The sequence below is a fragment of the Ascidiella aspersa genome, chromosome 2 (assembly GCF_963924565.1).
Source record: "Ascidiella aspersa chromosome 2, kaAscAspe10.2, whole genome shotgun sequence".
In the NCBI taxonomy this organism is placed as follows: domain Eukaryota; kingdom Metazoa; phylum Chordata; class Ascidiacea; order Phlebobranchia; family Ascidiidae; genus Ascidiella; species Ascidiella aspersa.
The window spans coordinates 1,728,945-1,742,089 of record NC_139448.1 but is presented as its reverse complement, the minus strand read 5'-3'; the positions used below and the strand labels follow the sequence as shown (position 1 = coordinate 1,742,089).

The window sequence follows — 13,145 nt, the reverse complement described above, 5'->3', positions numbered from 1 at the left end:
AAAGTTTTTCTGTGATTTTGTTTTTAATTTTGTGAAACCATAAGTCCAACGACACAACAAACTGTGTTTAAATGTGTAAGAATTAAAAATTTATAAAAGTATAACTTTGGTCGAACATTAGCTTACTGTCAAATGATTATACTTCCACAGGAACTTTTGTGATCAACATTATTGTGAATAAATTGCGATTTAAACTAAATTGATTCGAAAATAATTAAATGTAATTCAAATTCAAGTTTGGTTTATATTCTCTATTTAAATAATTCAGTATTTTAAATTCTAATTTAGTATAGAAAAAACAAACTGCTAAACTTTAATACTAAGCAGATTTCTAATGAGGATTTATAAATTGGAATTAATAGCTTTAAAATACTGAACTTTTGGCAAACATTAGTTACTAAACAGTTTCTTTGCTATGCTCTGCCTTAGGTTGATTAAAACATTACTTCTACTGACACATTTGTTCAACCAACAAAGTTTATTAAAACAAAAAGTAAAATGAAACATTTGACAAAAAATAAGGTAGTTTATTATTACAAGAAAATATGTAGCGATTTCGAAAGCATTTGTCCAGTGTTTATCAAAGTATATAATTTCACTCTTTAACCACGGTGGTCCAAGCTTGACATCTTACAAGTCATTATTTTTGTGTTGTTACAGCCAAACACAATAAGCTACATGAGTTATTTGGGATTTTAACACTAAAATTTGAAATTTAAATCTGCTTACTGTCCTAAGTATCGCATATATTTAACCAAGTTTTATAGAAAGAAAACAGAACAAATCCTGTTCAGTTCACCAATTTGAAGGTGGCCTGATTGCAGGTTTAATGCCTTGAATTTCTTTATCACTGTAAACATTTTGCGAGATAGGAATCATAGCAGCACCAATTTTTTGGTCGCTTTTCTCTCTTAACAAGTTCACGATTCCGCAAGCGTGAGCCGTCTTTTGCACTTCAATGGCGAGTCCACGCGACCTTATTTCTTTGTGAACAGCTGGGTCAAGGGAAACATACTTGTCACCAGTTCCAATTACAATCATGTCTGAAATCAAGTATTCAAGTTTACCATGGTGTTCAAATATGTGTAGCACAATAAAATAACACAAACAATTATACTAAATAAAACCTAACCTGGTTTCACCACAACATTTAGACTTGATTATTATATTCCTAACCCTAACACTTAATTGGTTCAACATGTTAATTGTAAAACTAACCTGTCCAGCGTTTTATGTAATAATTTATGGCATTGAACTGTGAAAACAACAACACAGTTCCATTTACAAAAAAATTACAACCGCAACTTGATTAAATACATTCACAAATTTGAATTAAAGTATGCAAACTACAGTTCCTTTTGTATTCATATTTTGTGAATACAAAAAGGATTTCATTTCCATTTAGCAGTTGGTTCTTGGTACATAATACAACCCATAAAGTGTAAACCTTTTTTGAATTAGCCCACAATTTGATCTACCATCCATGGGCCAAATACATTAACAGTGATTTTGTGTACCATATTATTAGTTAAATAAAAAAGTAAAATAAAACTGATTTATTAGTTAGCAGTGGACTGAAAGTTTTAAAGGGTCCAACAAAACTGACTTAGTGGTTTATTCTGTATCATAACATAAGTAACGCAATATGTGTGTCTAAACATATAGACCTTGCTGTAGCCAATAAACGATTCAACTTCTTACCTAGTTTTGGATAAATCATTGTAAACAAGGACAAACTTTCAATGGTGATTTCTGACGGATCTTTAACCTGCAAGTAAAAGACAAGTGAGCTAGAGCTATCATTAGCTCTTCACGCAAAATATTTTAAAATAAAATACCTCACAGCATAATTATCAAATCACCGAGAATTTCAGTGAAAGTGGCTTTCACCTGGTTTATATAACAATACACCCAAACCAAATGTTTCAAAAAATCATTTAGCTGAGGCCCGACTGTATTTCACAACGTGCCGCTAAAGACATGCACTAAGTTTTTTTGGCCAAACACATACGCCAAAATAGGACAATTTATACACCAGAAAGGACAATTTTTTATTGTACATTTACTTGGCAGTTGGAATTTCACGACAAATGACATCACTGGCGTTGTTTTGGGCAAAGCCTTCACGCAAAAAATGTTTGGTAGCAATGAAATGCAATCTGTAGCAACATGCAACATATATTTTGCAGACTCATAAAGGCTAGAACCGGTCCCGGTTTAACTGAGGTCATGAGTTCGAACCTCACCACAGGCTAGTTATTTTTCCATCCTGCCTTACTTGCATCATTGATTGACAGACTTGGTTAGTCGGTGATGGCTTTCGGTGTAGTATTGCACCAAACATGTATCACTTAGATGAGGTTTTTAAGATAAGCAATAAAATATTTTACGACTTACGCTCCATCCAAATGCAGCTCCTTCAACTATCGCAACCGGACCCCAAACAGTCGTGTGCTTGAAATTAAACCCTCCGACCACGTAACCGGTCAGGAATAGAGGGTCCACGTTGTCTGCTTTTGTCGACATTATGACTTTTGTTTTGTCCGAAACTTCCTCCAACTCTTTGAAGTCAAGAGAACCATAGCATCGTCTGCAGCAAAAAACATATTTGTTTTACACAAGTTTTTCATGGTTGGCGCACATCACTTTTTTCAAGTAATTATAAAGGTTTTTAAAGACATAAAAGTAAACATCCAACAGGTTTTAAATAACACTTAACAGTATGGCGAACACAATAATGCTATGATTTGCTAGGACAACTCCCCCCCTTTAAAACTATAAACTTTAGTTTCAACAATTAAAAACATTTTCTAAAAAGGATTAGGTTTATATATATTAGGAAGAGTAATAAAACTATATTACCAATTTGATGTTAAGTATCTTGCATTTAATTAGATATTTTCATGGCTCGTCTGGGTATGCTTTGCATACATTTATTAGTGACTGTACATTGTTTTCAAGGTTTGATAATAACCAATATTGGCACTCTTTCACTATTCTACGTAAAAATTAATAAAAAAAAAAACTTTCTTCAAATGCCGCATACCACAACACATATTGTTTGGGTTAGCGTTTGGTTGAGGGTGGGTCAAGTTATTATTAATAATAAAAATAATATTGCTTGACCCACCCTCACCAAAACGCTAACCCGCACCCTAACCCAAACAATATGCGTTGTGGTATGCGGTATTATTATTTTATTTTTTTTGCATAATTTTTCACGTACAATAGTGAAAGAGCGCCCCAATATTTTATTATTTTCATATTTTATTACCTAATCCATTTAAATTACATTGTAAGATGGGAAAGTACTTATGGGCTATATTCCCAGCTCGATCTTGTACACATACATCCATTGGCAAATAAAATTTAAATATAAAAACAAAACTTTCCATATTATTCATGGTGTTTGCAATTTAAAAACTATGCCAAGTTTTCTGTGTTAGTTTTCAAGTTACGCTAAAACTCACGTATGGCTTTTTAAGTTGAAAACGCGTCTGAACAACAATCTTCCAAGTGGGTTCAACATTTTACTACTTAACAAATTAAATCTAACATACACGTACTGCTTTTAAATCAGTTGCATGACAAAAATGTTAAACAATTTACACTCATTGTGTAGTTTCACATCAGGGAATCTCCCACAATAACATGCTTGACTGATTGTCTCGGAACACTGGGTTTATTCGTTACGCCTGGCTAGTCATCTCCATGACAACGTGTTTCCAAGTGGATTAGAAATCAAATAGATTGACGGCTTTTGAGAGGTCCTTCGTATTGACTGTGTACACAGACAGTTAAATTTGTGAATGTAGGACTTAGCGCTTACAAGGACAAAACTATTAACTGCTGTAGAAAAAGTAAGATGTTATGAACTTACGGTATCCAACTAGTATTTAAAATTGATTGAATTTTGTTTTAAAGAAGTTTTAATTAGATTTTATAAAATGCTAAGGTCGTAGTGTAACTTTGAATAGCGTTTACCAAATTTAGAAAAATATATCTCTGGAAAGTCAGAAAGTAGAAAGATGGGCGCTGGTCTGGAATCCTAATACAACGCAAGAATTATTTTTATTAGGGTATGCGTTAGCATTTGAGTTTGGAAGATCAAGTATTATTATTAAACATTATATAAGAATACCTGACCAACTCTCACTCAAAAACTAACCCACACTCTTACCCAAACAATGTGAGTTGCTTTCATAATTGCTTCAATGCTGTGGTAGGAAAAAAAAAAAAAATGCTTTTTGGCCCAAATCGAACTAGATATAAATTAATATTGAGAAATCTGCAACAGGGTTTAAGTAACACACATTATTATCAGATAACTTTAGGTTCTACGTAGTTTCAGAGCTGGATTGGATTCAACCGTTAACCATCACGTGTAATAGAACATGTCTGACACTTGGGCACCAGAGTCTGTTCCCAGTTTTTTTTCATCGTCTAGTCTAGATTAAATTTTAAGGTTAGCTTAGCTGTCAGGAATTATGAAATGATAAACCCTACACTGGTAATATACCAGGAACAAGGTATAGGTTACGGTTAATTGTGCAATTTTTAAATTTGTTGTCTTAACAGATTATTATTGGCTATAGACTAAATATACAAAAAACATGACGCAATAGGCCTATGTAGAGTGCATGAATTTACCGACTAAGAGCTATTGTGTTTACAGTAACTTTTATGATGTATTTGCTTATGTCAGAGATAATTGTCGATGCGAAGCAACGCTGCTCGCACCAAAGTGTTAAATGCTAAATGGCCTGTTTCTGCGGTCAGCAGTTGGATTGTCTGTAGCTATCCGCCGCTATCCGCTTGTAAACAGACTTCTTCTTTTAACGACTTGCTGTTCGCAACCTATTTGCAAGTAGCATCTGCTAAAAACTTGTCCGCCTACTATAGTTTGAACTGGGTGTTTCGCTTATCAGATAATACAATTATTTATCACTAGAAGCATTGTGGTTGGCTAACCAGTTATACGCACGCAACCTTCAAGTGCCCACACCTACTTATTTTATTTATTTTTCCGTACTTGTGTAGTTCTACATCTGGAAACCAGGGGGCACTGTTTTACGACAGAAATCTACTTTGACCCAATGAACCCATTTCTGATTTATAAATGTTTTACAAGCGAAAGTCTGAAAAGTTTTATTTGTCGTTAAACAGTGTTACCTGGTTTCCAGATTTACTTTATTTAAAAATTGCTTATTTGTGACATGTTTCATTTTTGTGTTCCAAACAAAGTAATCTTCCGCTGTTTAGCATTGCACAACAAGTGATTAAGCACAAGAATTTTTTGAATGTAGAAATAAACCGTATGTAAAAAAACTCAAGTATTTCGTAATTTAAAACGTTTTTTTTCCCTATAGGTTACTATATGTCAAATGAACTTCCTATTAAGAAATTCCGGCACTTCATTTGATGTCTCTGTTCGGAATACTATAGAACAGTGGTTCCCAAACTTTTTGTTGTTGTTGAAATCAAGAGTAAAGACGACTAAAAACACTTGTTCGCTAAAAAAAATACCGTTAGCATTATCGTTAGACCGGCGCATTCTTTTACTTCCTACTTTGCCAACTTTTGCGTTGTTTTGTTTCTCGTAAATGTTGCTTTTGACAAACAGAACACGGCAACCCCCAGGTTGGGAAGCACTTTTGTACCTTTCCACCGGTTTACTTTCCACTGTTGTCACATTTGTTACAAATGCAATTAATCACAGCATTTATTTGACCTGGTAAACAGCAAAAGTATTGTGTTAGCAACAGGACAAAGCCATTTGTAACAAATGTGTGATGAATGAGAAATATCTGAATTAATGTTTAGTTTTCCTAGTTATAAAAGTAATAATAAGTATAATTAACAAAATACGTAGTAAATCGAAGAAATAGGAGCGGTTGGAGAAAACACTTAATCCCATAGTCGATATCATTTTTATGTTAAAGCTGTTTAAATAGATTTTCTTTACAGGTATTAGGCCAGAGCGAGCAAAGCACGTTTCGCAAAAACTGTGCGTTGTTTGACTGAATAAGTAACTGATCAAACCCAACTTTCGCCACTTCTAAAAAAAACACTCGATCATGGTTCGCGAGCTCAACATGGACACCCAGCGGCAGAACTTTTGGAAGGAGGCGATCAAGAAGGAGGCGTACGTGCGCTTGGCCTGGCAGCAGAAGTACAGGTCGGATGTGCGAAGTGGCGACAACTCGGCCTCCAGGGAGCAACAGCGCCTGAACCGCGCCAAAAAGTTGACCGAAATGGTGCCGAAACCGCCCACTAGGAGTCTCACCCTGCCAGTGATCTCGTACCCTAAGAAACGCCAGCCCAAGTTCGAAGTGCTGGTTGATAAAAGCAAGTCGGGCCTTGTTGACCCTGAGGCCTTGTTCGTCGAAATGAGGCCTGTTACACCCGGTGAGATTCCTTCTTGATGTAAAAGGCGTTTTTGTCATTTGTTATTTTTTTCGTTTAAAACAATTTTCACCAAAATTGGGTCCGTAAAGCAGTTTCGGGGTATTCACAAAAGGACTAAGGACAAAAGAAATTGTGTTTGATGTTAAAATTGTTTTTTATTAGGGTTGCTTCCTGCAATTACGTCAGAACGTTACGTCACGAATTACGTCAAAACGTTAGGTATTTTTAAATTAAAAATAACGAAAAATGCTATAAGCATATGACCCCAGAGTTCTGTGTGCTGTTCAGACAAGGCAAAATTTGTCAAAAAAAAAGGTTAATCTTTAATTGCTGGCAAAATGTGTTTTACTTCTCCTTAATTTACCGACATTTGTTAACCACACAAAGTCACTATCACCGCTGCACAGGCTTTGTTTCTATTTTGGCGACAAGAAAATTTGAAATATTTTTCAACACATTGAATTTACAACCCAGGTGTTATAATTAGGTGGAACAGTTAGCGAAGTACGCTTAACGATATTGTACGCTCAATTTCCTGACTGGGAGTTTTAACTTTAATTACGGCAAATGTAATGTTTCGGCGTTTATGAAATTAAAAAGAAAAAATATAGTAGGGATATGACTTTATGCAGGGCTGTGGAGTCGGTTAAAAACAACCAGAGTCCCCGGCTAAATTTTCCCATTTCTTGAGTCCCAACTCCAACTTCGACTCCACAGCCTGTGTTACACCAATATACTTAACCGAAATAAGGTGGATATTCAGCAATTCAATCATGGGGTGTTATACAAATCATCAAACCACAATGCGTAGTTGGAAAACTTTTCCACTATATACTATTCTACATTTATGATTTACATTTGCGGCCTTATTGTTTCGAAATTTGGTACTGCGCATGCGCACGTCGGACTCCGGTATACTTCCCGAATCCCGACTCGTCAGCCCTGGGCTCATGTAACAAAAGTGTCATAATTTTAACTCATTTCTATCACCATATTAACGCGTTGTCTTGTGTCGGGTCTATATTTGTCGAGACAATTGCCAAATTAAGCTATAAGGTTACAAGAAAATGATTATCTTTTGTCAATATGTTTACCATTGATAAACCTTTTGCACGTAAAACGCACTCTACTTTCTGTTATATGACTAGTTTAAGCTGTCTAATATAAATGAATCAATCATTTTAACAGCAGTACATTTTTGAGGTCTTAGAAAGGTCTAAATTAAACAATTCAGCTTAGCAATAAATGTTATTAGTTCTGTCTTCAAACAACAAAGTTACTTAAAATAAGACAGATTTTAGTCACAAAACACTGTGCAAAAGTTAAAAGTAGTAAAACTTTATCTAAAAAGATACACGTATGACTGGTTTTGAGTAAAAACATACTTTAAAATAAAGTAGCTTGGGGAAAGGATATATATATGTATGTTGCCTTTTTAGTTTTAACATATCCTTTTTAAACATTTTTTAATATATTATTTATTTTAATTTTGGGAAAACATATTTTTAACCTTGTTCATTGAAAGCAGGTCAAATGAACCTATATTTTTTTAATTCTTTTTAATCCTATATTTTTATAACTTTAACCTATATTTTTAACACTTCTAGGTATCAAACTTTCAGCACGCTTTTTAGTGTTAAACTTACCCTAACCTTGTTATACCTCACCATGTGTCCTAGTGCTACTAAAGTGTGCAAATAACTTAAACCTATACGCAGGGAAGGGGTGTCGAACTTAAATTTACTTATTTAGTTAATGTGCTATAAATTTAAATTTGGTTAAATAATTTTTTTTAATTCAATATTTTATTACTAATGATTTTTTTAATTTTTTTTTTTTAATGTTCACCCTCTCTCTTTTCACGCCAGGAATCCGTCGCACCCTCTACAGCGGCTTCACCAAGGAAGGCAGGGGACGATACCAGTATCTTCAGGCCAGGACCTTCAAGAAGCCCGAGGAGAAATACGAATACCCGCTCACCACCTCGTGGGAATATGGCTGGAGACTCGACGACGTGGTCAAAGAATTCAGAGCCCCTCAGTTCGGCCGATCTCGCATCGTCAGAGACACCTTCTTCAGACGCAATGGCATTTTGTACGAGCCTATAACTGCTTGAGCTCGCAATTAAAATCTGCCGTCGTTGTTGAAGGTCTTGCGTTAAAATTTGCACTCAAATATTTTACGCACTTAAAAGGAAAAACATCTTTTTTTGCTTTTTGTTTTATCTTCTTTTCAGAGATACCTTCTTCGGACGCAATGGCATTTTGTACGAGCATATAACTGTTTTTTTAAGTTTTTTGAAAAACCTTAACTATTCGTCCGTTGTGTTTAAAGTCATTGTAGGGAAACCTTTCTTTTGACGCAAAAGCATCTTGTACGGACTTATAACTGCTTAATAATCCATTAAATCTGCCATCTTCGTTAAAGGTTTTGCGTCAAAATTAGCACTTAAACATTTTGCGCGCTCAATATTACATTTTTTTTCTTTTTCTTTTATCTTTTTATCAGAAACACCTTCTTTAAGAGAAATGGCTTATTGTAGGAGCCGATAATTGCTTAAGTTCGCCATAAAAATCGGCATTTCTCTACTTAAATGTAATTCCCCTTAAGTCCGCACTCTAATATTTTACGAGCCCTAAAATAAATAACCCGTTTTTGTCTTTAGATTTATATCCTTGTCAGGATCCCCCTCCTTAGGTGAAATAGCTTTACGTGTTAGCCTATAGAACTGCTTGAACTTGCTTATAACTGCTTAGGACTTCATTAAAACCTGCCACCCTTGCTTTAGCTTTTTCGTTGAGATCCGCACTCAAATATTTTGCGCGATTATTGAAACTGTATTTTCGAAAAACCCAAAAACGTTTGAAAATGTTTTAAACGAACCCGTCACTGCTTAATACTCCTTCGAAATCTGCCGTTTATTAGTGTTTGCGCTAATTATAGTGCTAATCACGCTTACAAAATTGAGCTGTTTCAAAACATAGATTTCTCGTCGTTCGTTATATTCCTTGTATACAGGAGTCGTTTAGGCGCAATGGCATACGAGCCCATTGCAGCTTGAATTCGCTTGAAAATCCGACTACTTTTCTGTGGTGTAATGCGCCAAACGTGCACTTAATATTTTACGCGTTTGCCAAGAAGTTTTTGCCTCTCTTTTATGTCCTTATCAGTCACCTCCTTCATGCAAAATGGCTTTTCGTTTGAAACAATAAGCGGCCATTGGATCTGTTCTCAAACACTTGCATACCAAGAATCCAGTTTGTCATAAACCTTGAACTCTTTTCTTACCAACCCTCTACAGTGCTGAGCGCTATTTACACTTAAGTTCTTGTAAATTTTAATTTCCTGTTGGTTATTTTTTGTCCTCGTAGGATTTTCTAAGGCGCAATTGCATTTCATCACTGCTTAAAATTGTCCTGAAAATCTGTCCCAGAATCATTTGTATTTAACTCGCCCACTGAGATTCGAGGTTAGAAATAACGCCACACATTAACCGTCCTATAGCGTTTCTATATATGCTAATGTTCCCACGTTCTTCATTTCAACTCACACCACTCTTTCCAAACATGCTTCGTGCAATAACAAGCCAAACGAGAATTAACAAACTTAAAAACAAGACTAGCCCGTTCCGCCAATACACGAGTAACACGTCACAGCCGAAGTTGTTCTCTTTACTTGCACTTATAGCATTGTCCTTTACAAGTTGGTCACTTACCCTATCGTCAGGGACAAATCCATGGGGTACTTATGACCCCCCAAACTATGGTTTTGCCTATATTTAGCCAATTTTTCAAATCTGACTTATGTTCTCGTATGTTGTAACGAATTTTGATAAAATCACTTTAGCCCAAAGTCGTCCCTTTATTTAATGAGTTGCTTTTTCAAAAAAATTTGTTTTACCTTTTGACATTGCTTGGAAATCTAAAAAATGCAGCTTTGTGTCTGACTTGTAGGATATCATAAGAAGTGTTTGGTAAACTCAGCTGATAAACTGCTTATGTATTATTTCAATGGAGATTTTGTTAAACCGTGTAGTTTAATTTGCACCCTATAATCGACTACTTGCTAAGCTTAATCAATGTGTAGACGCTTTAATTGAAGTTTCATGTATTCTTTCTTTTTCTGTATGTATTGAATCCATTTTCCTGTTTGACTCAACTGCCCAAAACCCACTTGAAGCCTGGTAAAAAATACGTATATAGCCATAAATTTAAGGGCCGTAACGAATAAACGTCTTATTGCAATAACCGGCAAGTTCTTTCTCTTTCTGTTGGAGATATCCAATTCATTCAGCATAGGTTGGAGATTACATTTCGAATTAAGCCGTTCAATGGAACCAACACAATTAAACGTCGATTAAACCCCGGACATTTAAACCACCACTTTGCAAAGTATTACCTTCTGTGTTGTCTGTACTTACCAAGCCATATCAGCGACCTTTGTGCGTCATATAACCCTCCATTGTTCCTAACAATGCCCCGCGCGGCGTGCCCTCCCCCCGACATCGCGTAATGACACGAGATTATCCACCACGTCCTATTGTTACGTCACATTGCCTCTGATTGCGATGCCCTCCAAGACGCGAGAGAAATTGTGTCTACGTGCTATACCAAAGCACCGTGGTTGATGCTTAATGGGAATTCGCGGCCAATGTTGTGGCGCTGATGGATTAGTCGCCCTGGGTTAAAATTTGTACGTTTTTAGCACTTCATGAATATATTTTTATTAATTAACCCGAACTCTAAGGAAATAATCGTGTTTTTTTTGACACTGGAATCTTATCCGCCCATATCGTTAATTACAGCTTGTATTAACTGAAAAATAATTCGCAAATGTGCTGAATGTTATTTAGGCCCAATTTGTGTCTCATTTTGTGCCTTGCTGTTATTAGTAAAAGGCAAGCTTAAAAATAAATTAAAAATCTAAAGTCGTGGCTTGATGGTTGTTTTTTAGTGTGTTTTTTTAAACAAATTATGCCCGTGTAAATCGTATAGTATCCACCTTGCAAAGTGCTGTAGCATCCTAATGCACTTTTTTGCAGTTTTCTTTGTTATACAGTTTTGAAATCACTTAGTGCCACTTCCAATCTAATAAGCGGCCATATGAACTAGTTTTTATCTCGTTTAATGCAGTTATACTCCAATATTAAAGGTTGTCGCCAAATTATGTTGACGAGAAATGCAACCTACTTAGGCATAGACGCACTAATTTGTGGAAAGGAACACTTTATAGAGTTTTATAGAAAATAGTTTTAACTGTGACGTAAGTCATTTTGATTTATTTTCAATATTTCACGTTTCTTTCTAAAGTTGTGAAAACTCTGCTTAAGTAAACAGTCGATACACATCTCACATAAACTTAACCGTCTTCAAAGCAAATTGACTTAGACCCACGTGAGCACTTTGAACGTATGGCTCACACGACCTTTACTTGCTTTCAATGCGCTTGACAATGGAATTCAGTTCAAATATTGCGGATGTCCATCATGGAATTTGTGGACAGTTAATATTGCCGCAGGGTTTTTCATGGAGGGTCAAATGACTAACGTTTGGTGATCGCGGGCGAATTTAAAATATTGTTTAAATTTTTTAAATTATTGTTTAAATTAAGCAACGAAAACTCGCAAAATATATATCAACATGCATAGTGGCTCTATAAAATTGTCGTATACTTAAAATTCCATCAAATTTATAGACTAGTTTTGCATCGGACAAAATTTGCCGTTCTCATTAGTAACCTTTATACAGGAAATATAGCGGGCCGAAAAATTTAAACCGGGGGTTTTACTGGTGGGCCGTAGTTTTGTGACCCTGCTGTGAGAAAAAAAGGGGGACAAAAATGTGGGTTGTTTTGTTAACGGGGTTAATAGACCGGTGTGAAGCCAATTAGAAAAACTAGAAAAAAATTGCGACTGATTTAGCGTATAACGATTATTGAATTCAATTCTAAGCCGAAATTCTTGTTATTCTGATTAATTTCCTCTATTTACTTAGCTTCGCCTATTTTCGTTTCATGAAGAATCAATACGATGTGGAACCAAACCAATATAGGTTTATTGGCCGATGCAGAACCTGCTTAGGATAGAAGGTTTTTATCGAGTAATATGTTGTCTGTCTTCAGGTGATTTCCACAAGTCTGGATTTCCCAACACTTTGATTGACATAAAACGACGTTAACCCTTCCCTAATCCTTTCCGTGCCCCTCACTTGAACCTTTTAACTTCCTATTACTGGCATCGTGTCCCTTCTGTAAAGGATTGGCTTCACGCAAAATATGTACGCAAATAGTAAAGATGCAGGGTTTATGTAATAGTTTATTTTTAAATTATTGCTAAACAGCTGGGGTTAAGTTTTGCATTATTGGTAAATTACTTATGTATACATTGTATCTTTTCCCATTAATTTGTTTTTCATTCGTTTGTTCATATCTCATTGTTGGTCGCACAATAAAACTTGCGTTTAAAGTGTGTCGTGAAATGAAAAGGTTGGGAAGCAGTAATTCAAAATGTGTAAAATAATTTGAAATAGACGGTAGAAAAAATTAAAATTCCTCGGTGCCTCAAAACAACCTGAAAAGATTGGTTGTAAGTAATATTAGAAGGGCTTATTGTTGTTTTAACAAAATAACTTGTCCGGAAATAGTTCTTTGGTTTTAAAACTGATCAATTGCTGATTAAACAACGGTTCTGATGTTTTAATTAACACAGCGTACATTTTGTATCAATGTTCGACTTACTA

At 35.3% G+C, this 13,145-nt stretch overlaps 2 protein-coding genes across 2 annotated transcripts; one reads left to right on the top strand and one right to left on the bottom strand.

Annotated features, from left to right (window-relative positions):
* Positions 1-580: 580 nt before the first annotated feature.
* Positions 581-2,552, bottom strand: LOC146163074 (NADH dehydrogenase [ubiquinone] 1 alpha subcomplex assembly factor 3-like). Its single transcript, XM_083381349.1, has 3 exons — positions 2,398-2,552; positions 1,702-1,768; positions 581-1,043 (listed from the first exon to the last, which is right to left on the bottom strand). The coding sequence occupies exons 1-3, from the start codon at positions 2,524-2,526 to the stop codon at positions 796-798; spliced, it is 444 nt and encodes a 147-aa protein (XP_083237475.1). The 5' UTR covers positions 2,527-2,552; the 3' UTR covers positions 581-795.
* Positions 2,553-5,974: 3,422 nt separating this feature from the next.
* On the top strand, positions 5,975-11,352 carry LOC146163073 (protein SPMIP1-like). The gene is made up of 2 exons (XM_083381347.1): positions 5,975-6,408; positions 8,277-11,352. The coding sequence occupies exons 1-2, from the start codon at positions 6,078-6,080 to the stop codon at positions 8,522-8,524; spliced, it is 579 nt and encodes a 192-aa protein (XP_083237473.1). The 5' UTR covers positions 5,975-6,077; the 3' UTR covers positions 8,525-11,352.
* The last annotated feature ends 1,793 nt before the right edge of the window (positions 11,353-13,145 follow it).